The sequence below is a fragment of the Ovis aries genome, chromosome 20, assembly GCF_016772045.2.
Source record: "Ovis aries strain OAR_USU_Benz2616 breed Rambouillet chromosome 20, ARS-UI_Ramb_v3.0, whole genome shotgun sequence".
In the NCBI taxonomy this organism is placed as follows: Eukaryota; Metazoa; Chordata; class Mammalia; order Artiodactyla; family Bovidae; genus Ovis; species Ovis aries.
In genome coordinates this window covers 20045374-20069171 of record NC_056073.1, presented here as the reverse complement: position 1 = coordinate 20069171, position 23798 = coordinate 20045374, and the positions used below count along the sequence as shown (strand labels likewise).

The window sequence follows — 23798 nt, the reverse complement described above, 5'->3', positions numbered from 1 at the left end:
CCATCTAGTCAAAGCTATGGTTTTTCCTGTGGTCATGTATGGATGTGAGAGTTGGACTGTAAAGAAAGCTGAGCACTGAAGAATTGATGCTTTTGAACTGTGGTGTTGGAGAAGACTCTTGAGAGTCCTTTGGACTGCAAGGAGATTCAACCAGTCCATTCTAAAGGAGATCAGTCCTGGGTGTTCTTTGGAAGGACCAATGCTAAAGCTGAAACTCCAATACTTTGGCCATCTCATGCGAAGAGCTGACTCATTGGAAAAGACTCTGATGCTGGGAGGGATTGGGGGCAGGAGGAGAAGGGGATGACAGAGGATGAGATGGCTGGATGGCAACACCGACTTTATGGACATGAGTTTGGGTGAACTCCGGGAGTTGGTGATGGACAGGGAGGCCTGGCGTACTGCAATTCATGGGGTCACAGAGTTGGACACAACTGAGCGACTGAACTGAACTGAATTGATTCGACATAGCTGTTATCTTTTTTCTGCATCCGGAGAACACCCCCCTTCCCCATAGTGTGGTCCTTTCTATAATTGTATTTCTACAAAATAGGTCAACAGAGAAAAAGATGTCAATTTAATCAAGAACTATGTCCAAGGAAGGTGGGGGAAGTTGGGGACAGCAGAAAGCATTGGCCAGTGGCTACTATACAAAGGGACCAGACATGACCTTTTGGGGGGCGGGCTGTGACCATTTGGTCATCATCATGACCCAGGTAATCCTTGCTAGCTGACAAAGGCCAGTATTACCAAGTGATGAAAAGATGTGCAGTCAACTCCAATCCCTTTAATACCTGAGTCCCTTCCTGGCTCTCAAGTATTAAGGGAGACTCATTAACTGAAGCTACTAACTTTTCTTTCCTTGATTAACTGCTTCAAAATGGAACCAGTTAGTACAAGCAGAAAGTGGATGCCTAAAAAGATTAAATTGTCTCTGAAATACCTGATTCATCCCCCAGACAGTTGTTACCCCCAGGCTAAATCAGCCTGCTCCATACCCACCAAAGGCTACTGCTTTTCAGCAAGGAATGAGCTGCTGTGCTGTCCCTATGGTAGATGCATCTGGCCTTAAATATCTATTCCTGTATCCTAAATTGCGAAGCATTTTCCAAAAGCCATTGAGTTGCAGAATTTAAAAAATGCATTTCATTGCCAGATCTGCAAATTGGGTCAGTTTTCCAGGGCCTTATGCTTCCTTCTCTCCCACTGGGGAAGAGGAAAAGGAGGCAGCCAACAACCGGTGATTGAAACATGACCCTTGCTGGCGTGTAAGTCTTGGCTGTCTTTCCGTGTGCCAGCCTGGCCAAGTCCGCTGATGCTCGTGGCAATGCCTGGACCAATGCCTGCCCTTCCTGATGGCTGCCCTCTGGATTCTGCTGTCAGGGTGGTTCCACTGCAGCTGGCATCACTGAAGCTCTGCACGGCTTTTAATTACATTTGAGCCTCAGAAAAGTCAGTGAGAGAATTAGAGGAGGTCTAAGTATCCCCATGTCATAGATAGACAAACTGGATTCAGAGAAGATAAATGACTTATTCAAGGATACAATTAGATTAGTTTTTTTTCCCTGTAATTTTGTTTATTTATTTAAGGCTCTGTTGGGTCTTCACTGCGGGTCAGGCTTTCCTCTAGTGTGGTGAGTGGGGCTGCTCTTTAGTTGCAGCTTACAGGCTTCCCATTGTGTGGCTTCTCTTGTTGTGGAGCCCAGGCTTCAGTAGTTGCGGCACGTGGGCTCAGTAGTTGTGGCTCCCAGGCTCTAGAGCACCGGCTCAACAGTTGTGGCCCACGGGCTTAGCTGCTCCATGCCATGTGCGATCTTCCTGGACCAGGGATCAAACCCACGTCTCCTGCATTTGGCAGGTGGATTCTTTACCACTGAGCCACCAAGGAAGCCCCAGATGCAATTAGTTTGGTTCCTACCTCCTGCCCCTTTGTCAAGTATTCTTTTCACAAAAATATGGATTTTAAAAAGTCACTAAGGAAAGAAAATTAGTTTGTCCTGGTCCCTAGACCCATAGGATCTGGGATTATTCCATGTGATTCTCTACTTTTCAGATGCAACCGTGATTAATCTGGTCATCAAAAAAACCTTTTAATCATCACCAGCGTTGTAAAGAGATGGCAATCAAGAATCAATATATGAGATATTCTCTATTAATATTCTATGTTATATACTCTAAAAATCTCTAAAATATATCTTGTATTTTTGTGACCAGTTCCAGGATTTTTCATACTAATAGGGCATAGCCCATTAACATGGGTCTTAAAGTCAATTTAGGGGCCTCCCTGGTGACTCAGTAGTAAAGAATCCACGGGCAATACAGGACATGTGAGTTCGATCCCTGGGTCAAGAATATCCCCTGGAGAAGGGAATGGCAACCCATTCCAGTATCCTTGCCTGGGAAATCCCATGGGCAGAGAAGCTTGGCGGGCTTTAGTCCATGGAGTTGCAGAAGAGTCAGACAGGACTCAGCGATGAAACGCACACACACAAGTCAGTTTAATGGATTGTTGCCAGGCTTAAAAGAAGACATAGGGTAAGAGAAGAGAACAGAACTGAAAACATCAGAGTGTGATGCATGCAGGCAAGGAAAGTGCTGTTCTCTGAATCCTTGTGTTCATATGTACTGAACCATAAGGTTAAAAGTATTTCATACTGAGTAGTCTTTCCTCTTTCTCCTTTCTCTTTCCTCTTCTCTCTCCTTCTCTCTGTCTCTAGGAAACCTACCTAAAGATCTGCTATCTTTGTTCCATTCGCAGGTACCATCCCCGGTCTTCCCCAGCCACATTTTTCCTGACATTATCCTTTCATCATCCCAGGGTCTGGAGTGGACACTTTTTTCTACAGTTGATGCCTTTAAGCTCTTTCCCTTCTCCCCTCCACTGAAAATGCCCATTTGCAGTGTGACCTCGGAGTCAGCATTTCCTAGTCTTTTTGTAAGTTTGATAAATAAACAACTCTGTCTCTAAGCCATCTTTATTTTCATTGCAGGCAAGGCAACTCAAACTTGAAGACATGGAGTCCCCAAGGAGAACCACTTTGTGCTTTGTGATTATTGCGATTTATTCTTCCCAAGCTACACTGAGTTTGAATTTAGAGTCTATTGTTTATCATTCGGTGAGTAAATCCATGTCTGCTATATTTCCCTGTCACATTTTTTTTTTCTGATTTCCTGGGAAAATAATAGACAGAAACTGGTTTACACAAATGTTCAGAGCCTTTGAGAACATGTCATAAATGGTAGGAGTGAGTGGTGGACCATAAATGGTATTCATCCGACGATAACACCCTGGGTACAGCACGTCATACTCTGGAATCAGTAGCGGTGTCAGGGGAACATTCCCCTGGCTTCCCTCCTTAATGAATTTACCACTTCCAGGCTTGGAGCTCCACCCTATGAAACTGACAGCACCATTGATAAAGCAGATTTTGAGGACAGAGGAAAATTCAAAGGAATTTATTTATTTATTTTTTAACCAGGAGCATCAGACTAAAACACATTTCAAGAGGTATTCATTTGTGTCGTGTTATAATCACAGATCGATATAGTTGAAAGGGCCATGGGTGATCACCCAAGCTTTTGTAAAACAAACCAGCCAGGTCATTTTGTCCTTGGGAAGTTAATGGGAGTTTAGCTCACCCCCTTATTCCTTGTGGGAATCACTGGGATCTTCTTTCCTTAGGCTACTCCATGCACCAAAGCGGAGCTTATTACTGGTTATGAAAGCTCATGGGACAGATGTGATTCTCTCTGTGTCTCAGCTTTTTCATCTGTAAATAATGAAAATAATAGTATTGATTTGCTGATTGCTATGACTCATTGGAAAAGACTCTGATGCTGGGAGGAATCGGGGGCAGGAGGAGAAGGGGACGACAGAGGATGAGATGGCTGGATGGCATCACCAACCCGATGGACGTGAGTTTGAGTCAAGTCCGGGTGTTGGTGATGGACAGGGAGGCTCGACGTGCTGCGATTCATGGGGTCGCAAAGAGTCGGACACGACTGAGCAACTGAAATGAACTGAACTGAACTGAACTGATGAGAATTAAATTAGTTAATATTTACAAAATGCTTTAGACTAGTGCCTGACACATGTAAAAAGGCCTTATCACTGTTTGCTATTATCATTTCCTTTCTTGTATTTTTTTCTACTGACTTTTTGAAAAAGATATTTCAGTGTTACTTTGTTCAGTCTGTCACGACTGTTAGTTTTTCACTGATAGATTTTAGCATCAGAAAATGTCTTCTCTTTTCCTGGTTGGAGATTCTCAACTTTAATCCTCTGTCCTCTATTCCAATTGTCGGTTCTGTTTTTGTGTTTGCTTGATCTTTATTCTTTATTTTTTTGTGTAGCTTTTAGTATATTCCTTTGCTTTACTGGTTCTTTTATAAACAATGCATGTTTTAGATTCCTTTCTTTTAACATGTGGAGAAGGAAATAGCAACCCACTCCAGTACTCTTGCCTGGAAAATCCCATGGACAGAGGAACCTGGTAGGCTACAGTCCATGGGGTCGCAAAGAGTCGAACACAACTGAGCGACTTCACTTTCTTTCTTTCTTTTAATCTGACTGTGACTGGGGAGTATAATTTATTTACATTTGATGTCATTTAAAATTCTTGCTCTTACTTTCAGGATTTTTTTATGGGTTTATGCATTTCCTTCCTCTTTTTCGTTTTTTGTATCTTTCTTTGTGTGACCTAGGTCTTCTCTTTTTATTTATTTCTCTCATAATTTGGGAAGTATACTTTGTGTCTCTTCTTCCAAATTGCAATATGTAGGATACAACCCTTGCAATTCTATGCAGCAGCTTGCTCTTATAAACAGAAGGTGGAAACACTACTTTTCCAGAGGATGTGCATGGTCAGTACAGAAGTCTACTTACCGCATGCATATGGGGAGAAAGCCAGAGACTGACCTGATCTTAGCGATGGGGTCAGCCTTGCCTCTGTTCCAGAGATTCCCAGCATTCCTGGCTACAGCGATGCCCTTCCACTGTGCCAGCTCTACCTTCGTGAACATCCATAACAGAGCTCCTCCATCAGCCTGGTAGACCAGGATATCTTCCTGGATATTCCCACCACCATCCTAAAGAGCCCCACTTTCCCCCTTTAGATCTGCCTTCAAGATAATATTTTCATCCAGTTCAGAGACTGAAGACCTCCATTGAAGAGATGCCCTTGAAACTGCCTTATCAGCTTATATGGCCCTAGGTTGCCACTCAGCTACTATTGTAACAGTACACAAAGTGTAACATACAGTGATGACCTGTTAAAAAAAATGACCATTGTCACCATTTTTAACTGTGTATTTCAGTAGCTAAATATATTCATATTGTCACACAATCAATCTGCAAAACCATCTTGCAAAACTGAAACTCTGTATCCATTAAACAAAACCCCCTCAGCCCCCCACAGGACCCCAGTTCCTAGAGCTCACTGTTCTACTTTCTGACTCCATGATTTTGATGACTCTTGAGTACCTCATACAAGTGGAATCATACGGTATTTGTCTTTTTGTGACTTGCTTATTCACTTAGCGTAAAGTCCTAAAAATGTATCTGTTGTATTAATAGTATGCATCAGAATTTCCTTCCTTTCTTAAGTCTGAATAAGGATCCATTCATTGTATGTATATCCTACGTTTTGTTAATCTGTTTATCCATTAACGCACATTTGGGTTCCTCTCACCTCCTGGCTGCTGTGAACAATGCTGCTCTGAACAGGGGAGTGCAAATATAGCTAGACAGCCTTTTGAAGTGTGATTGATGATGTAGCTTCTTAAACTTCAATGTGTGCATGAATCCAGCTGGGAACCTTCTAAAGTGCAGATTTCAGCTCAGGAAGTCTGAGGGTGGGGCTCTGGGTGTTGCCTTCTGACTAGTTACTCTTGTTCCCATCCCAGTGATCACACTGGGAGCAGCAAGGCTGCAGATTCTCAATGCTGGGATCAACCCTGAGGCCAAAGCCCAGCTCAGAAATGCTCACTAACTTTGGAAATTCCATCTCATTTTTTCATCTCCCTGAACCTGTTTTCTCACATACTATGAGAAATAAATAGTGTCTCATTCTTCAGCTTCTTCAGGATTACATGTTCTCAGATCTACATGGCTTAGCATCATGACTGGCACACAGCAAATGCATAAGATTTGGTGGTTATTTTTACTATTTTGGTACAAATAAACCTGGGTTTGCATGCCCAGGAAGAAGATATTTTAACGGGATCCTTGCTGAGACAATTGAGGCAAAGATGCAAAACTGGGTGAGATCTGTGACTATTTATTTGTTTGACATCTGGCTCCCTGGTTTTTGGTGTGTTTTTTTTTTTTTTTTTCCACTTCTAAAAATGCCATCTCTCATTCCTGACTGTCTGTCTGCTCCCTTTTCAGGCCACTCCCCACCCTCCCATTACTTGTAAAGTTCAACAAGTGGGGCATTTCCTGGAATCGGTGACCTTGCATCTTCTGACTGAAGCTTGGCAAACAGGAAATCCCTTCTGGGCAGAGCTGGTCATTGTCCTCCGATACCCATCTGGGTACCTTTCCATGGACAGGCAGTGGCTCTGGGTTTTCTCTGGAATCATAGTCAGCATTGGGAGACCCTGGCAGGATCTGTGTGCAGCCTCATAGTTCCCCGAACTGGGGCGACATGAGACTCAGGCAGGCAAGACTGTCCCCCTATGAGCCCAGGCCAGATGGGCACGTGGGCTGTCAGCCCTGCCAGAGACGCATCACGTTTCTCATGCTCCTTGTTTTTCAAAATGTGAGGCTTGGAACGAATGAATGACTTTTCCAGTTAGAGAGAAGAAAAGGCAGAGGGATCAGTTCTTGGCGTGACTCCAACCCCTGCCTTCTTGAAATCCAGGCCCCACGACCTAACTCTCGGTGCTTAGTCAAATCCAGGTGGCCGAGGGTCTTTGCCCCCACCAGCATCACCAGTGAACAACCCAGAGGCTTCAGTGCTTTTAGTATGTTTTCCCTCCGTCTTTTCCCAGTGATTGTTGTTCAGTCACTAAGTCATGTCTGACTTTTTGCAAGCCCATGGACTGCACTGCCTGTCCCCCACTGTCTCCTGGAGTTTGGCCATTGAATCAATGATGCTATCCAACCATCTCATCCTCTGCCGCCCTCTTCTTTAGCCTTCATACTTTCCCAGCATCAGGGTCTTTTCCAGTGAGTTGGCTCTTTGGCCAGCAGGCAGCCAAAGTATTGGAGTTTCAGCTTCAGCATCAGTCCTTCCAATGAATATCCAAGATTGATTTCCTTTAGGATTGACTGGTTTGATCTCATTGCTGTCCAACGGACTCTCAAGAGTCTTCTCCAGTACCACAATTCGAAAGCGTCAATTTTTTGGCACTCAGCCTTCTTTATGGTTCAACTCTCATATTTATACGTGACTACTGGAAAGACCATAGCTTTAACTGTACGGACCTTTGTCAGCCAAGTGATATCTTTGCTTTCTAATACACCATCTAGGTTTGTCATAGCTTTCCTTCCAAAAAAGCAAGCAACTCAGTGATTACAGGGTTTAAAATCAAAAGTCAGTTATTCTCATAAAAAGCTGTGAATCCTCACTGAACAATGGAGCCAGTAGGTGACAGCTATGTGGAATCAGCACTTAATTAGAGGTATTCTGTGAAAGTTTCAGATAATCACCATGAAGATTCAAGAAGTAGTTAAAGAGCAGAGGTTCTCAAAAACTGGCCTCCTGTCCAGGGATGTGCTTCTTAAAAAAAGCAGTTTTCTTTACCCTATCTGAGACCTGCTAAATCTGATTGGGGGAGGGAAGGGAGAGGAGTCTCATGCTCGTGAAGATTAGAAGTGCTTTACTAGAGAGGACTGAAATGTACCTTGATTTTAATCCACTGTTGCCAGTGGCAAGTCATTAATTCTCTAGCGACCCCTGGAATATGGAGGAAATGAAACCTTGGCCTGCTTCCCAAAGGTGACCTCCGGTAGTCACCTTCTCCTGGGCTGAGTCCCCCTGCAGCAAGCCCACAAAGAGTGAACAGAGAAAGCTTCCTGGTGGCTCCCCCTACCTCCCCCGAATCCCAGGGAGGATGGAGGCAGGAAGACAGCCAAAGAACCTTTCCTTCTGCCCAGGCTCAGCGCCAGAGCAGGCTCCCGGGGAAGTTGGGCAGGAACCAGCCTTATACATTGACTTTCTTATTTCTTGGTCCGTTCACATCTCGGTAGAGCTGAGATAACCTCACAACAAAGGAGGCAGAGCCTGAGCTTGCACATCCCAAACATCAGTCATCATTCCACTGTTCACGTCTTCAAGAACGTCTGTGGACTCTCAGGGCCCTTCACATTTCCTGTGGACATTAATACTAGTCGCTGAAAAGAAGGCAGGGGTGGAAGAGGCAATAGAGAAAGAGACGAAGTACTGGTTAAGAGAGACGGGGTCACCGAGAGGAATAGTTTCCCCATGCTTTCCCAGGATATCGCCTGGTAAGATGATGCTGTGCCTGTGTGGATAAGTGCAGACTTAGGAGGAAGGTTAGCTGGGTTTGAGTCCTGATTCTGCCATTTCAAGGCCGTGTGACCTTAGGCAAGTTATTTGACCTCTCCGCGCCTGTGTTTTCTCATCTGTGAAATGCAGATGATAGCAGTATCTACACCTTAGATTGTCATGAGGATAGAATAAACAAGCACACACCAAGCACTCAACAGTGCCTGGCACCGGGTGTTGAAGACAAATTATGAATTATTCTTCTTGATATCGTTAAGATGGGAGATAACTAGGAAAAAATGGCAGAGACCATGGAGGGCAAAACAAGCTCTGTCTCAGGTGGTGCTTTCTGGTAAGGGGGCAGCGGTGGTGGGGCGTGATGGGAGTTCCAGGTAAACTACACACCCTGGAGGCGGGGGTTATCTGGCTCCTCTACTGAGACTTAAAGGAAGTTTGGGTTGGGAAACTCATCGCAGGAAAACTCACTTGGAGGCAGGGATGAGCTAGGAGCCCCATATCAGGTCAAGGTGAGGTTATAAGCTACAGAGCTGGCAGTGAGCCCAGCAGCAAAGCCAGTCAATGTCAGTTCCTAAAGAAGCCCATGTTGACAGTAGATGCGCTTTATGGAGATGAAGCAAGTGGTTTATGTAGTCGGGGGGCAGGGGGTGGTCTGTGTGAATGGTGCCCCCAGACAGTGTGATGCCGTGTCCCAGAACAGCACTTACTATGTCACTAAAGCTATTCTAGTGTTCTACATTGATTAATCATTTGCTCCTCACACCAGCCTCATGAGGCAAACTATTTGTATCTGTATACTACAGGTGAGGACTGAGGAACAGAAAGGTTAAGTAACTTGCTCAAGGTCACACAGCCATTTATGGAAGAGCTAGGATTTGAAGCAATGTCTGCAGAGTACTTAACTCTTAACTATCATACTGTCAGTTCAGTTCAGTCGCTCAGTCGTGTCCGACTCTTTGCGACCCAGTGAATCGCAGCACGCCAGGCCTCCCTGTCCATCACCAACACCCGGAGTTCACTCAGACTCACGTCCATCAAGTCAGTGATGCCATCCAGCCATCTCACCCTCTGTCGTCCCCTTCTCCTCCTGCCCCCAATCCCTCCCAGCATCAGAGTCTTTTCCAATGAGTCAACTCTTCGCATGAGGTGGACAAAGTACTGGAGTTTCAGCTTTAGCATCATTCCTTCCAAAGAAATCCCAGGGTTGATCTCCTTCAGAATGGACTGGTTGGATCTCCTTGCAGTCCAGGGGACTCTCAAGAGTCTTCTCCAACACCACAGTTCAAAAGCATCAATTCTTCGGCACTCAGCCTTCTTCACAGTCCAACTCTCACATCCATACATGACCACAGTAATAACCATAGCCTTCACTAGACGGACCTTAGTCGGCAAAGTAATGTCTCTGCTTTTGAATATGCTGTCTAGGTTGGTCATAACTTTTCTTCCAAGGAGTAAGCATCTTTTAATTTCATGGCTGCAGTCACCATCTGCAGTGATTTTGGAGCCCAAAAAATGAAGTCTGACACTGTTTCCACTGTTTCCCCATCTATTTCCCATGAAGTGATGGGACTGGAGACCATGATCTTCGTTTTCTGAATGTTGAGCTTTAAGCCAACTTTTTTGCTCTCCTCTTTCACTTTCATCAAGAGGCTTTTTAGCTTCTTCACTTTCTGCCATAAGGGTGGTGTCATCTGCATATCTGAGCTTATTGAGATTTCTCCCGGCAATCTTGATTCCAGCTTGTGTTTCTTCCAGTCCAGCGTTTCTCATGATGTACTCTGCATAGAAGTTAAATAAGCAGGGTGACAATATACAGCCTTCGCATACTCCTTTTCCTATTTGGAACCAGTCTGTTGTTCCATGTCCGGTTCTAACTGTTGCTTCCTGACCTGCATACAGATTTCTCAAGAGGCAGGTTAGGTGGTCTGGTATTCCCATCTCTTTCAGAATTTTCCACAGTTTATTGTGATCCACACAGTCAAAGGCTTTGGCATAGTCAATAAAGCAGAAATAGATGTTTTTCTGGAACTCTCTTGCTTTTTCCATGATCCAGTGGATGTTGGCAATTTGATCTCTGGTTCCTCTGCCTTTTCTAAAACCAGCTTGAACATCAGGGAGTTCACGGTTCACGTATTGCTGAAGCCTGGCTTGGAGAATTTTGAGCATTACTTTCCTAGCATGTGAGATGAATGCAATTGTGCGGTAGTTTCAGCATTCTTTGGCATTGCCTTTCTTTGGAATTGGAATGAAAACTGACCTTTTCCAGTCCTGTGGCCACTGCTGAGTTTTCCAAATTTGCTGACATATTCAGCGCAGCACTCTCACAGCATCATCTTTCAGGATTTGAAATAGCTCAACTGGAATTCCATCACCTCCACTAGCTTTGTTCGTAGTGATGCTTTCTAAGGCCCACTTGACTTCACATTCCAAGATGTCTGGCTCTAGATTAGTGATCACATCACCATGATTATCTGGGTCGTGAAGATCTTTTTTGTACAGTTCTCCTGTGTATTCTTGCCACCTCTTCTTAATATCTTCTGCTTCTGTTAGGTCCAGACCATTCCTGTCCTTTATTGAGCCCATCTTTGCATGAAATGTTCCCTTGGTATCTCTAATTTTCTTGAAGAGATCTCTAGTCTTTACCATTCTCTTGTTTTCCTCTATTTCTTTGCATTGATTGCTGAGGAAGGCTTTCTTATCTCTTCTTGCTATTCTTTGGAACTCTGCATTCAGATGCCTTTATCTTTCCTTTTCTCCTTTGCTTTCCACCTCTCTTCTTTTCACAGCTATTTGTAAGGCCTCCCCAGACAGCCATTTTGCTTTTTTGCATTTCTTTTCCATGGGGATGGTCTTGATCCCTGTCTCCTGCACAATGCCACGAACCTCATTCCATAGTTCATCAGGCACTCTATCTATCAGATCTAGGCCCTTAAATCTATTTCTCACTTCCACTGTATAATCATAAGAGATTTGATTTAGGTCATACCTGAATGGTCTAGCGGTTTATCCTACTTTCTTCAATTTAAGTCTGAATTTGGCAATAAGGAGTTCATGATCTGAGCCACAGTCAGCTCCTGGTCTTGTTTTTATTGACTGTAAAGAGCTCTCCATCTTTGGCTGCAAAGAATATAATCAATCTGATTTCGGTGTTGACCATCTGGTGATGTCCATGTGTAGAGTCCTCTCTTGTGTTGTGGAAGAGGGTGTTTGCTATGACCAGTGCATTTTCTTGGCAAAACTCTATTAGTCTTTGCCCTGCTTCATTCCACATTCCAAGGCCAAATTTGCCTGTTACTCCTAGTGTTTCTTGACTTCCTACTTTTGCATTCCAGTCCCCTATAATGAAAAGAACATCTTTTTGGGGTGTTAGTTCTAAAAGGTCTTGTAGGTCTTCATAAAACCATTCAACTTCAGCTTCTTCAGCGTTACTGGTTGGGGCATAGACTTGGATAACTGTGATAGTGAATGGTTTGCCTTGGAGACGAACATGCTATTTGATATAACTAATGTTTTTAAGAGCTTAGTATATTCCACATTGCAGTTGGCTTAATTCTCATAACAATTCTATGAGGTCGGCACTATTATTCCATTTTACAGAAACAAAAACAGGCTCAAAGAGACTAAATAACTTCTTCAAGGTCGCAGGCGAGTAAGGGGCACAGCTCTTTAGCCTAGCAGTCTGGCTCTAGAGCTGGGTCTCAAAGCCCTTGACCCAAAAAGCAACCATAAAACCATCTAGGAGTAAAAGGGCTTGAGAAGGAGAAAATAACTTCTAAGCATGCATCACCTAAATAGTCCCAAGGCTGAGGGAGTGCAGAAGAGAGGTTGTGAGACTCGTCTGAAGTGCCGCCCGAATGACTCAGGATTCAAGCCCCAGTGCAACAGAGTGCAGCATAATTTATATTTCTTGACAGGCCTCAAGCTGCAGGAACCTATCTGAGAGACTCAGGCTGATTTCTTCCGCTTCTGGATCTAGTGACTGGTCTATAAAAAGTCAATGCCAAGGTCATATCCCAGAGGCCAATCCATTGCATTCCCTACCCTCCCATTGCTGGTGGCCCGCCATTCACAGGGCACGAGGTATTGGCCCAGAGCCGTAGCCCTATGCTCAGCTTGAACATTCCTGGGCCTGTGAGCAGAAAACCATCATGAAAAGACATTGCTAACACTCACTGACTATTTTCTAAAATGTTCTTTCAGCTTCTCCATGAACATGAGCTAATGGAGGAGGACCCAGTAAGACCAAAACGAGCTGGTATGTAAACATTTCCTTGACCATCTTTTCTAGTAAGTCCCATCAAACAGCATGTGTTGTAACTTTTTGAAACACTGGGATCTACATGATTTGGTCTCCAAGCACCCCAGGATTCAATTTCTAGAAGTAACTGCGAAGGCACTCCATTCTCTGTCAAATGACATTAAAGGGATCTTAAACATCTTCTATCCAAGTGTCCTGTCCCATCACCGCTCCTCAGATCCCAAAGGTTACCCCATGGCCCTTCCCCCAGCAGCCCTGTAGCACCACCAAAAAGCCTGCTTCTCTTCTCTCCACCCAGTAGCCTTGCTTCTTTTCTTTTTCCTTTTTCTTTTAATCTTGGCTCCTCTCACTCCTCACTTAATCTCATGGATCAATTTAACCACTAGACCCAAGTCCTCCTCTGTTTCCCATTCCAATTTCCTCACTAAATTCCAAAGAAGAGGTCTGAGAAACACAGGGCTCTGCCTTTTGGAGGGTTGGGGGCAGGTGAGAGCTGTGAACACCTGCATGATGAGCCTCAGTGTCCCCTCCCCCATGGGAAAACTGGGGCAGGTGGTTCTGTCTGGAGGCTGCATTTTCCAAGGATCAGATCCTCCTTCCATCACAACAATCTTGTGATAGCATCAACCAGATGCTGTCATTTCCCTGCATAAATCCAATCATCCTCTCACATATCTCTGTATCTGTGAGAGTCACAGAGTCAGCATCCCACCCACCACGCCCCCTTTGCTTGTCTGGGGAATCAATTCATATGGATTCGTGTCTTGGAAGCTCTTCCATCAATTTCCCCAGACAAGGAGGGCTGTTTTCCTGGGTTCTCATTATCCATGACACATCCTCATGGCCCAACATCTATCCCAATGCATTGCAATTCTTTAGCTTCCTGTTTGCCACTCCCAGGAGACATGAGCCCCCTTGAACCCTCTTCCTCTCTGTAGCTTGGCCAGTAGCCCAATGTCTCAACAGACCAGTGAACAAATAAAGAGAAGGCGTGTCTCTGTCATAGCCACTTGTGTGAATTCAGAGGCTGTGTCCCTTTTCGCTAGGAGTCTGCTGGCTTTGTGGCTAGACCAACCATCTAGAAACTTCTTAACTTGTAGCACAGTGGTGAAATCGTGACTTGATCTGTTCAATCTTGTGGTAGGAAAGAGACATTAGACTGCCAGAGCGAGCAAGCTTGCCCAGAGCTCAGGATAGAGGTATCTGGTAGACCCTTCATCGGCTATAACCAGGTCAGACTGTTACCCAGTGCCTGAAAGGAGAATTCGACCACATTGTTAATAAACTATCAAAAAGCTCACCAAAAGTTTATACTGTTGTTCTTCTCGCCTTCCCTTCCCTTCCTTCCCTTTCTTTTCTGTTTTAGCCTGGTTTTATATCCCTGTGGGATTCTCACTCACACTCCTCCTTGCTTTCCCTGAAGTGATCCACAGCAGGGGTCTCCAGCCTCCAGGATCTAATGCCTGATGATCTGAGGTGGAGCTGATGTAACAATAATAAAAATCAAGAAAAAAAGTGAAAGTGTTAGTTGTTCAGTCATGTCCAACTCTTTGTGAACCCATGGACTGTAAACACTCAGGCTCCTCTGTCCTTGGGATTCTCCAGGCAAGAAGATTGGAGTGGGGTGCCATTCCCTTCTCCAGAGGATCTTCCCAACCCAGGGAGTGAAGCCAGGTCTCCTGCTTTGCAGACAGATTCTTTACCATCTGAGCCATCAGGGAGGTCAAGTGCACAATAAATGTAATGTGCTTGAATCATTCCAAAACCAGCCCCCCCACCCCACCCCAGTCCATGGAAAAATTGTCTTCCAAGAAGCCGATCCCTGGTGCCAAATAGGGTGGGGACCACTGGTCTACAGCGCAGACTGTGTTTCCTGTGCTTTAAAACAAGTATCATCATCTCTACTCCATCCCCGACAACCCCTTGAACCCTCCCGTCCCCATGACAGCAACAGGGCCAACGAGGTCCCCAGTCACATATTTTGAAAGTCTTCTCTTCCTAAAATCAAACCACCTGTGTTGAGTCCCAGCTTCCTCAGGGATGGTTGGTGACCCCCACAGCTGGAAAAGTAACATCTTCCTGCACTTCCCAACTATTCGTGACCCTTGGTGACAGCCTGCGAGGTCAGCCATCAGGGAGGAAACCACTTCCACGTCTAGGAATTTGACATTCCACAGTTTTTCCAGACACGCTTTCATTAAAAACGTGATAAATCACCATGAGATGTTTTCTGTTTTTTAAAATATGTGGTCCTGTGTGCTCTTGGGCCTCTGGAGTCATTTTGGAAGTGTTGATGACTCAGCTCATCACCTGCAACAGATGGTTTGGCTTTGGGACTTTTACAAACCACTGAAGCAAGAACTGATCATGGAAAGCCCCAGGCACTAGGTCACGGACACTCAGGATGTAAGCTGCAGTTAAGAGCATCGCACCCCAGGAAAACTAGGAAAGCAACAGGAATGTTAAATCCAACAAGGGCCACACAGGAATGTCTGTGTTCTGGAGCCTTAATACCAAACAGAGGCAAACAGAGGTTTCAGGAGAAAAAATTCTTAAAAGAAATTTTCTTTTGAGGCACTGGACCAAATATTTAGAGCTTTAGGTTTTGAGATAGAAATCACCTTTCAAGAGAGGATCAATACTCGCATTTTTTCTGAGCTATAGACTTCTTCCTCTATCACCTATTATGTATCAAAAATCTATCACACATACCCAAACCCATGTATAGATACATACACACAAATATATGCATGCTTCGTCACTCAGTCGTGTCCAACTCTTTGCAATCCCATGGACTGTAGCTCACCAGGCTCCTCTGTCCGTGGAGTTTCCCAGGCAGGATTACTGGAGCAGGTTACTTTTCCTACTCCAGGGGATCTTCCTGACCCAGGGAATGAAACTGCATCTCTTGTGTCTCTTGAATCGTCAGACAGATTCTTTACCAACTGCGCCACCTTGGAAACCCACATACAAATCTCCAAATATATTATTACTATACAGGCGTTGAGAGAATTAAATAATATTTAGTACATATTGTTCAATATTAATAGCATCGTCTAGAGGGTACTTGTTTTGTTTGTTTTAATGTTTTTTTAATTAAAACAAATTTAATTGATTTTTAATAAAAAAAATGTTGTGTCTGAAAGAGCCCAAACTATACACTTGGTGCAGAGAAGATTTCATATAGCTCCTGAAGGCAGAAGGAAGGATGTCGTGACATTAGCATTTTAGGAAAACTCTTTCGAAACTCTGTTAAGGAAGAGCCTGCACAAAAACCCAGAGGCCAGAGACAAGAATAGCGTAATACTTCCTGTTAGAGCAGAGTGGTTCCTGGGGAGCAAGAGAGAAAAAAGCACTGGTCAGAGTATTCAGAATTCTGCCTCAGTTCCACCAGGACCTGGATTCCATTCCAGCTGAGAGGCTTGCAGAGAGAGAACTGGCGGAAGCCAACGGAAGTGAAAATTTGCCAGGTGATTATGGCTGAAGGAATTAGGTGAAGTCAGCGCTGGGAGACCAGCAAGGATGCTCAGCAGTGCTGACCGTCATGGGCCAGGTCTCCGGAGTGACCTACGAAAGGGACAGAGGGAACACTTGTGAAAGTCATTTTGAGAAATGAGTCAAAAGGACCTGGGGACAGGCTTGGCATAGGGGCAGCAGGGAATACACAGACCTGGGTAACCGGGAAGGTGGAGGCTATAAGCAGAAGGCGGAGCTGGAATGAAAATCTTATTTTGGAAACATGCCAGTCAGCTGGAAACTTAGTCTTTATGGCACTCTTCTCAGGGGATTGAAAGCAGAAGTTTCTTGGAACTTCCCTGGGGGACTAGTGGTTAGGGCTTCGTGCTTCCACTGCAGGGAGCGTGGGTTCCATCCCTGGCTGGGAACTAAGATTGCACATGCAGCGAAAAACAAATAACTAAAGTGCCTGGATGGACTGACTTAAAAGTATTTTCTAAAAAAAAGTTTCTTGTTGGTTGGAAATAATACAAATGTATCCTCAACATCAGCTGTCAAGTTCCCCAAGCCAGCTTTTTTAGGTTAACTGGGAATGCGTCTCGGGCCCTGAAGAGTCCACACTGATTCTTCTTTGGCTTCAGAAGAAACGGCTGGTGGAAGAAGACATTGGGAGAAAGGGAGCCCCAGGATGTCCTGACCCCGAGCTGGAGGTGCTTCTGTCTTCGTGCCTGTTCAGGGAGAGCGAGGTTCCCACCAGGTTGGGTTGCCAGCTGCCAGTCTGGAAATCCTGAACTTTCTGCAGATCTGCAGTCTAGGTGTGCTGGCTCTTTTTGATCTGGATTTAGGAAATGCAGTGCCTTCTCCAGGCTGGGGAAGAGATTTGCAGGTTTTCCTGGCATTCATCTTCCGTATGATAACTTGTGGCATTTCTGGCTCTGAGCCGGCAGTGGTGGTGGCAAAGTAAGGAGAAAGCAGTGCTGGTGTTCTCTGCCTATTTGTTTGCTTCTCTAGCTCAAAAGGGAGACCTGATTAGAATAGAATCAGAGGTTTTGTTGACCTGCCAGCAGACATGTGCATAAATGCTAATCCTTATTACGATCATTATTATTATTTCTACACTGTTTCAAAGTGGCTACTATATGCCAGGCAGTTTGTTAGGGGTCTTCATACATCAACTCCTTAGCAACAATTGAGCAAAGAAAATAGTGCTTCTAATTTACAAACAACCAAAACTTGGCCCAGAGAGTTCAGTAGCCTCCCAGCTAAGAGGACATTTACCTCAGCTCTGGCTCCAAGTCCAAGTTCATAGTTACAAGTCATAGTTTTCAACATGTATTTCTGGCTCTTGCCTATGAGATTCCATGTTATGGTTTGTTTTGTTTTTTAGCAAAAAATTGTCTCCAACATGTACTTAGTATGTATGTATTGAATGCCTTTTGGGCACCAAGAACATAAAACTCACTGACTGACTGCTGTCAACTTTTAATCTGGTTATGAGGACAGGGTATACACTGACCAAAGTTAAATTCAAAGTTTGTAATATGGAAAGTAGAGTCATCACACACTGGGAGTCTGCAAAAGGCAAAGCTACCACCAAGGAAGTAGTAGCAGCTACAGAGAAATAGGTCTGAACTAGATGGAAGTTACTAACAGAACTGACTAATGATGGGTTGCACCACTTACATGGAGGCGAGTTTGATGTCATGCGAAGTATTCAAGCCAATCTAATAAGTACTTGACAGGAGTGTTTATAGAAGGCATCTGAAGAGTGGTTACCCAAGATGATCTTTAAAATACTCAACTTCACAATGCCTTGATTCTGTGAGTCCTTGGGTCAGTGAGCACCCGTGGGCTCAAGGAGTGACCAGGTTGAGGCCTGGAGGAAGGAGCAGATATGGGACAGAAGAAGGGAGGGGGGAGGGAGCTCCAGGCAGAGGGAATTCCAGGAGACTGATGGTGGTCTGGGGCTTTTTCTTGTGCGTATATTGCAGGAGGAAACTGAGATCTCGCTAGCATATTTAGGGGAAGGTTATGTAGCTGTGAGTCTCAGAGCAGCTTTATTGAGTAAGGGGAACTATCACCACTTTATATGGTGCTGACTTTGATTATTTGGGTGTATAACAAGCGACTAGAATTGACTCTTTTCTTTAGACCTCACAGCCCAATGTTTTAAGCCATAGTGCTGTCCACCCTCCCCACCCCACCCCATCCGCATCTGCCCCTGGGGTTCTGGCAGTTTTCCACTGCGTGAACAAACCTTTCTAAAGGCTAAAGGGAGAACCGGGATCTTTGATTCTCCACTGACAATGGTATAGTAGAGCCAGACGATGGTGCCAGACTGCTACCTACTAGAATATGTCAGGAAACAAGCAGAACAGGTAGCTTTTAATATTTACCTGCTACAGGACTAAGGGGGAGAAACCAGAGAGCCAAATCTTCCCTAATAAAGAGGCATGGTCCCTGTTGGTCAAGAGAAAACCAGAGCAAACCCATTTTTCCTGGCGAAGTCAACAGGCTCGTTCTCTTGCAGGTGGGAGATTGATTTATGCATTGACTTCGTCTCTCACTTCTGAAAGGGCCATGTTTCCCAGTGAAGTAGTCAGGCAAAAATCGCATCGTTGGCTTAAACAGCAGTGATTAAGACCCAGAACTGTGTGTCACAGTTTGTGGCCAACTTTCCAGAAATGTCTCTTTAAGATAAGTGCTGTGCGGCAGGCAGTGATTTATGGGAAAGGAGAGGGGAAATCCTGCCTGGTTTGTGCCTCCCAGGGCCGACGAGAGGCCTGCATCTGTGACATTGATGATCTGCCTTCCACTGGGGCATCGGTGAGTCTGTGAGAACTCAGACAAATAATACCAGGGTGAAGGAGCTCGAGACAAAGCACACTGAACTGTCTGGAATCAGGTGGCCCAGAGGCAGGCGAGGAGCACAGAAGGGCATCTTAAATGTACACTTACCGAGCGGAGGCACGGTTGTGTTCCTCCTGGGTCCCTTGTAGCCTCAGCAGGACCACCAGCTTCGCTGTCCCAAGCTCGGAAGTCCTTAGGTTTGGAAGAGGCAAAGAGGACAGAGAGTGGTCTTTCGACCCCAAATCATGCCCCCTGACCACACTCTCTGCAGTCATGCTGATCCTGAGCATCTGGGCTTCCTCGCTTAAATTCAGGTACTCTCCCTAGGGCATTACAGGGACTGGAGGCCCAATGGTGTTTCCATGTTCTTTTTGCCCATAGCACAGTGATACTCTAGACGGCGAGAAATGACCCAAATTAGGAAGGAGATCTTCTTCAGCCCAGGCTACAGATTTCTGGACCTAACTGATAAAGATTCTGCCTTGACTCACCTGAGTTGAGGCTCCAAAGTATTTGTGCGTAGAATTCCCTACCTGTGGTGATCATCAGCCAGGGGTGGGGACCACTGGAATAGATGATTCTCAAGGACCAGCCTGTACACAGCTTTCTGAGTTACTACACCTGAGTTCTTGAGCCTGTTTGAAGAACTGACCATTTTCAAGAAGATATTTCTCTATTAAAATTTCCCCATCCTTATCAGTCTCTGGAGAATCGCTGCTCAGGCTGAGGGTTATTCTGAAACTCCCTTAGAAGTTGTCAAGAACATAAAATACGGATGAGGAGAAGAGGGTCTCAGAGGCTTGTGCTTTAGTGATTATTTGCGCAGGGACTTCCCTGGCAGCCCAGTTGTTAAAACATCGTGCTCCAGCTGCAGGGGGCATGGGTTCAATGCCTGCTCAGGGAACCAAGATCCTACATGCTGCTCAGCAAGGCAAAAAAGAAAACTGACACAAATGCCATAGGCTAGAACTCACTAAAGTCACAGTAAGAGTCCTCATTGGAATATACTTTCAGAGAGCTATTTTATTATTCCTTTATTTTCATATTTGTGTATTTAAGTATTTATTTATTTGGCTGTGTTGAGTCTTAGCTGTGGCATATGGGAACTTCTTGAGTCACGTAGGATCTCTCTTGGTGGCACAGAGACTCTCTAACTGTGGCACAGGCTTGGTTACTCTGTAGCATGTGGGCTCTTAGTTCCCAGACCAGGAATCGAACCCACATCCCCTGCATTGCAAGGTGGATTCTTAACCACTTGACCACCAGGAAAGTCCCCTCTTAGTAGTATTTTAGGCTTTTGGCTCAGCTCCTTGTAGGGTCTCAGCAGAAGAACTACCTTGGTTTCAGTGGGGAATGACATCCAGGAATTACCATGTGCTTTTCAAGTACATGCTTGTTCTCCGAGCATATAGAGAAAGGTGGGCTCAGGGATGGCTTACCCTGCCTTCAGGCAGGCACGGAAATCATGCTGGGATCAGACCCTGGGAGGCAAAGATGCAGGTGATGAAGTGGGTGATTTGGGGTTATTACTGACCTCACTTATCACAAAAGCAGCTAGTGTCCAGGAAATCCTGTTTACATTCATTCATGGGAGGGGAGTAGACTGACCACACCAAAGAGGATCCTGGAGCTTCTGAATCCTCTGGAAAGTATAAACATTGCTACATTACCTTTCAGGAAAAAGAATGTACTCTCAAACAGACCTTGTAAATATCATGCAGCCACTATTGCAAACATTCCTAGAAGACAACAGGTTAGGATAGCTCAGGAGAAGATTAGCAGTCCTTCCCGGAAGCTTGCTTTTCATCATAGAATCATTTGCAAATCAGAAAGAAAACAGGAAACCTCAAGATATGCCGCAGTATCATGACAGACTGAGATTCCATTCTAGGTTTTAAAAGTCACTGTGTTCTACTTGTAAATACATGTTTATATGGAGGAAACATAGCTTAAGAGGCATTTGTAATTTTAAGAAAATGTGCACAGACATCTTTAAAGGTTTGAGTTAATTACAGCAAGTTGATGAATGCCAAAATGAAATAGTTCTCAACAAGTTTGATAAATAAAACCAAACTCCTAGAAAAAAAGAGTTTACACCTCTAAATGGACAAATACTACCATTTTCTGCAGTAAACGTTTATCAGTTGGAGTTTCCCATAGTAAATGTGTTTCATTTTAAGTTTGCAGATAAATAATTCTTAGAATATTTAAAACAAATCTTACAATATTATGAGAGAAATTCTTTGCCGTTTTAGAAAACAGATATAAATTTTAATGTTAAGGTTTTAGATTTATATATAACATATCATGTATATTTATATATTATATATTTTATATATCATATATATTATCATTTTAAATATATATAGTCATATATATGACATTATACTTCCAGATTTTATATTTTTGCAGATTTTACTTATATTTTGAAAGGAAAAATTTTACAAGTATTCATTAATCTTTTCCTTACTTGACCAGCAAAATAAAATAAGCCACAACTTGCCTTCTCAAAGCATCTGTATAAAAAGATTCTCCTATTTGCCAAAGGCTCTGCATTAGCTACTAACTAAGCCCATGGCTTCAGCTCCAGTTATGTATTTCAGCCAAGAGTGAGCCAAAGATTCTATCTATGACATAAAGGTGAATCTGAGGCTCAACTCAGAAATCACAGGTTTAACAAGAATCTACTGGACATGAATTTATTACGTGCTGGGCTCCATGCCAGATGGAGTGGGTAAGGCCATGAGAAGCGAAAGAAGCAGTTTCTGCCCTTAAGAAGCTTACAGCCAGTGGCCCAGATGTGATGTCATAGTGGAAATTATGCAGGCACCTTCTGATAGATCTATTGTCTGGCTTGCCTGGTGTGGGAAGCAGACACATCTAAAATGCCATCCAGGCAACCAGTTTGGAGACAATTTGGAAAAACAATGAATTGCTGAAGGTCTGTTTTATTTCACTTTCCAGTTTGCCAATTTCACTTTTGTCGAGTGTCTATCATGTTCTGGACACGGGAGATACAGAGTGAGAACAGAGAGTCCACACTGCGTGCACAGGCTAAGAACAAAGGGAATTAACTAGATGGCTTTCCCCAGAGGTCTTCAGACCGTGCATCCTTGAGCTCTCAAAACACGTGCATGACCACTTCGCAGTGTCAGGAATGTACTGACTCATTCTGGAGAGTCAGGACCCTGGCTTTGATTGCCTAGACAGTTGCCAAGTCCCCCTGCTGGGTCTCCCTGCTTCTGTCCTTGTCTCATTAGAGTCTGTTCTCACACAGCCTTGGACATCAAGAGGGGTTATGAGAATGGAGAGGATGGGCAAGTCCTCATCTTGGTCTGTGAAGCTCTCAAATGCCTGGAGACCACGGTGCTGATACCAGTTAGATCTATTTCATTTCTCCTCTAAATAGCAAAGTCATGGAGAGGAAGCCCATGAAGGGAGGACTTGGTGGTGATCAGTAAACAAACTTTTCTTTCTCAGTAAACAAACGTAAAATAAAAATGTTTATTAGAACTTCTTAAAGGGTGATGTGTCAGGCATCCACGTGTCTCCATCACTGGCTTTTAAAAAATGTTTTATTTTATATTGGCGTATAGTTGATCTTCAGTGTTGTGTTAATTTCAGGTGTACAGCAGAGTGATTCAATTATACATATACCTATGTCCATTCTTTTTCAGACTCTTTCCCCCATATGTTACTACAGGGTATTGAGCAGAGTTCCCCGTGCTATATGGTACTTATGCATGTAGTATTATATGGTAGTTCTTGTTGGTTATCTACTTTATACATAGTAGGGTGTATACGCTCATCCTAAACTCCTGAGTTTCACTGGCTGTAAGTTCTAAAATGTCCATCTGTTCTCGCTCCTCCCCACATGGTAAGTGCTCACAGCCTTTGTCTGCTTTCTTTCCAGTTGCCGTAAGCAGCCATGCAGCTCAAGAGTTCACCGTCGATGTTGAGATCAGTTTTGAAAATGCCTCCTTCCTGGAGCCTATTAAAGCTTACTTGAACAACCTCAGTTTTCCAATTCAAGGGAATGACACTGACCTAGCTACCGATATTTTGAGCATCGAGGTGTCAACAGGTGAGTAAAAGGCCTATTGCTTGAAAGAGGAGGATTGAGTTAATCAGAAGAAACTACTCTGGGCTGCTTACTGTTAGAGGGGGATGTGGGGTGTGAAGGGAAGCAGCCTGGGAAGAGGGAACCTCAGACAGGAGGCGATGGGATGGGTGGGTGAGGAGACTTACTGACCCAATATTTATATCTTAGCACCCCAAATTTCCTCCACCCTCCCTTTTCTATGTCTCCCCCTTCCACGCTTCCAACAGTTTATGTTATAATCCTTTCAAAAAAGGCATTTTTAATTAATGTTCTATTGAAGTATGGTTGATTTGCAATATTGTGTTAGTTCCCACTGTATAGCAAAGTGAGTCAGTTATATATACACATATATCTTCATTTTTAGATTCTTCTCCCATATAGATCATGACAGAGTATTGAATAGAGTTCCTTGTGCTATTCAGTAGGTTCTTGTCAGTTATCTGAAAGGCATTTTAAATCCTAGTACACAAAACTGAGTATTTTGAAGGCTAGACAATGTGTGTCAAACACTAAACAATACCTGGAATGTGGTAGGTGGTCTGGAGATGGTCACTTTTGCCATCCTCTTAAGGCATATTCATTTTTCACGTGGGAGTCCAAAGTTGTTCAAATCCCACCCCCACATCAGTCTCAAAAACAAGCAAATGAAAACAGCACCAAC

General features: G+C 44.1%; 1 protein-coding gene across 15 annotated transcripts in view; it reads left to right on the top strand.

Annotated features, from left to right (window-relative positions):
* The window catches only part of ADGRF5 (adhesion G protein-coupled receptor F5), a 113573-nt gene that overhangs the window by 54243 nt on the left and 35532 nt on the right, over positions 1-23798 (top strand). For all 15 annotated transcript variants that reach the window (XM_060403672.1, XM_042237487.2, XM_060403670.1 and 12 more), the window contains exons 2-4: positions 2991-3116; positions 12672-12726; positions 22949-23119. In XM_060403672.1, coding sequence (XP_060259655.1) covers positions 3015-3116; positions 12672-12726; positions 22949-23119 — 328 coding nt within the window. In that variant the 5' untranslated portion in view covers positions 2991-3014. The remainder of the gene's footprint in view (positions 1-2990; positions 3117-12671; positions 12727-22948; positions 23120-23798) is intronic.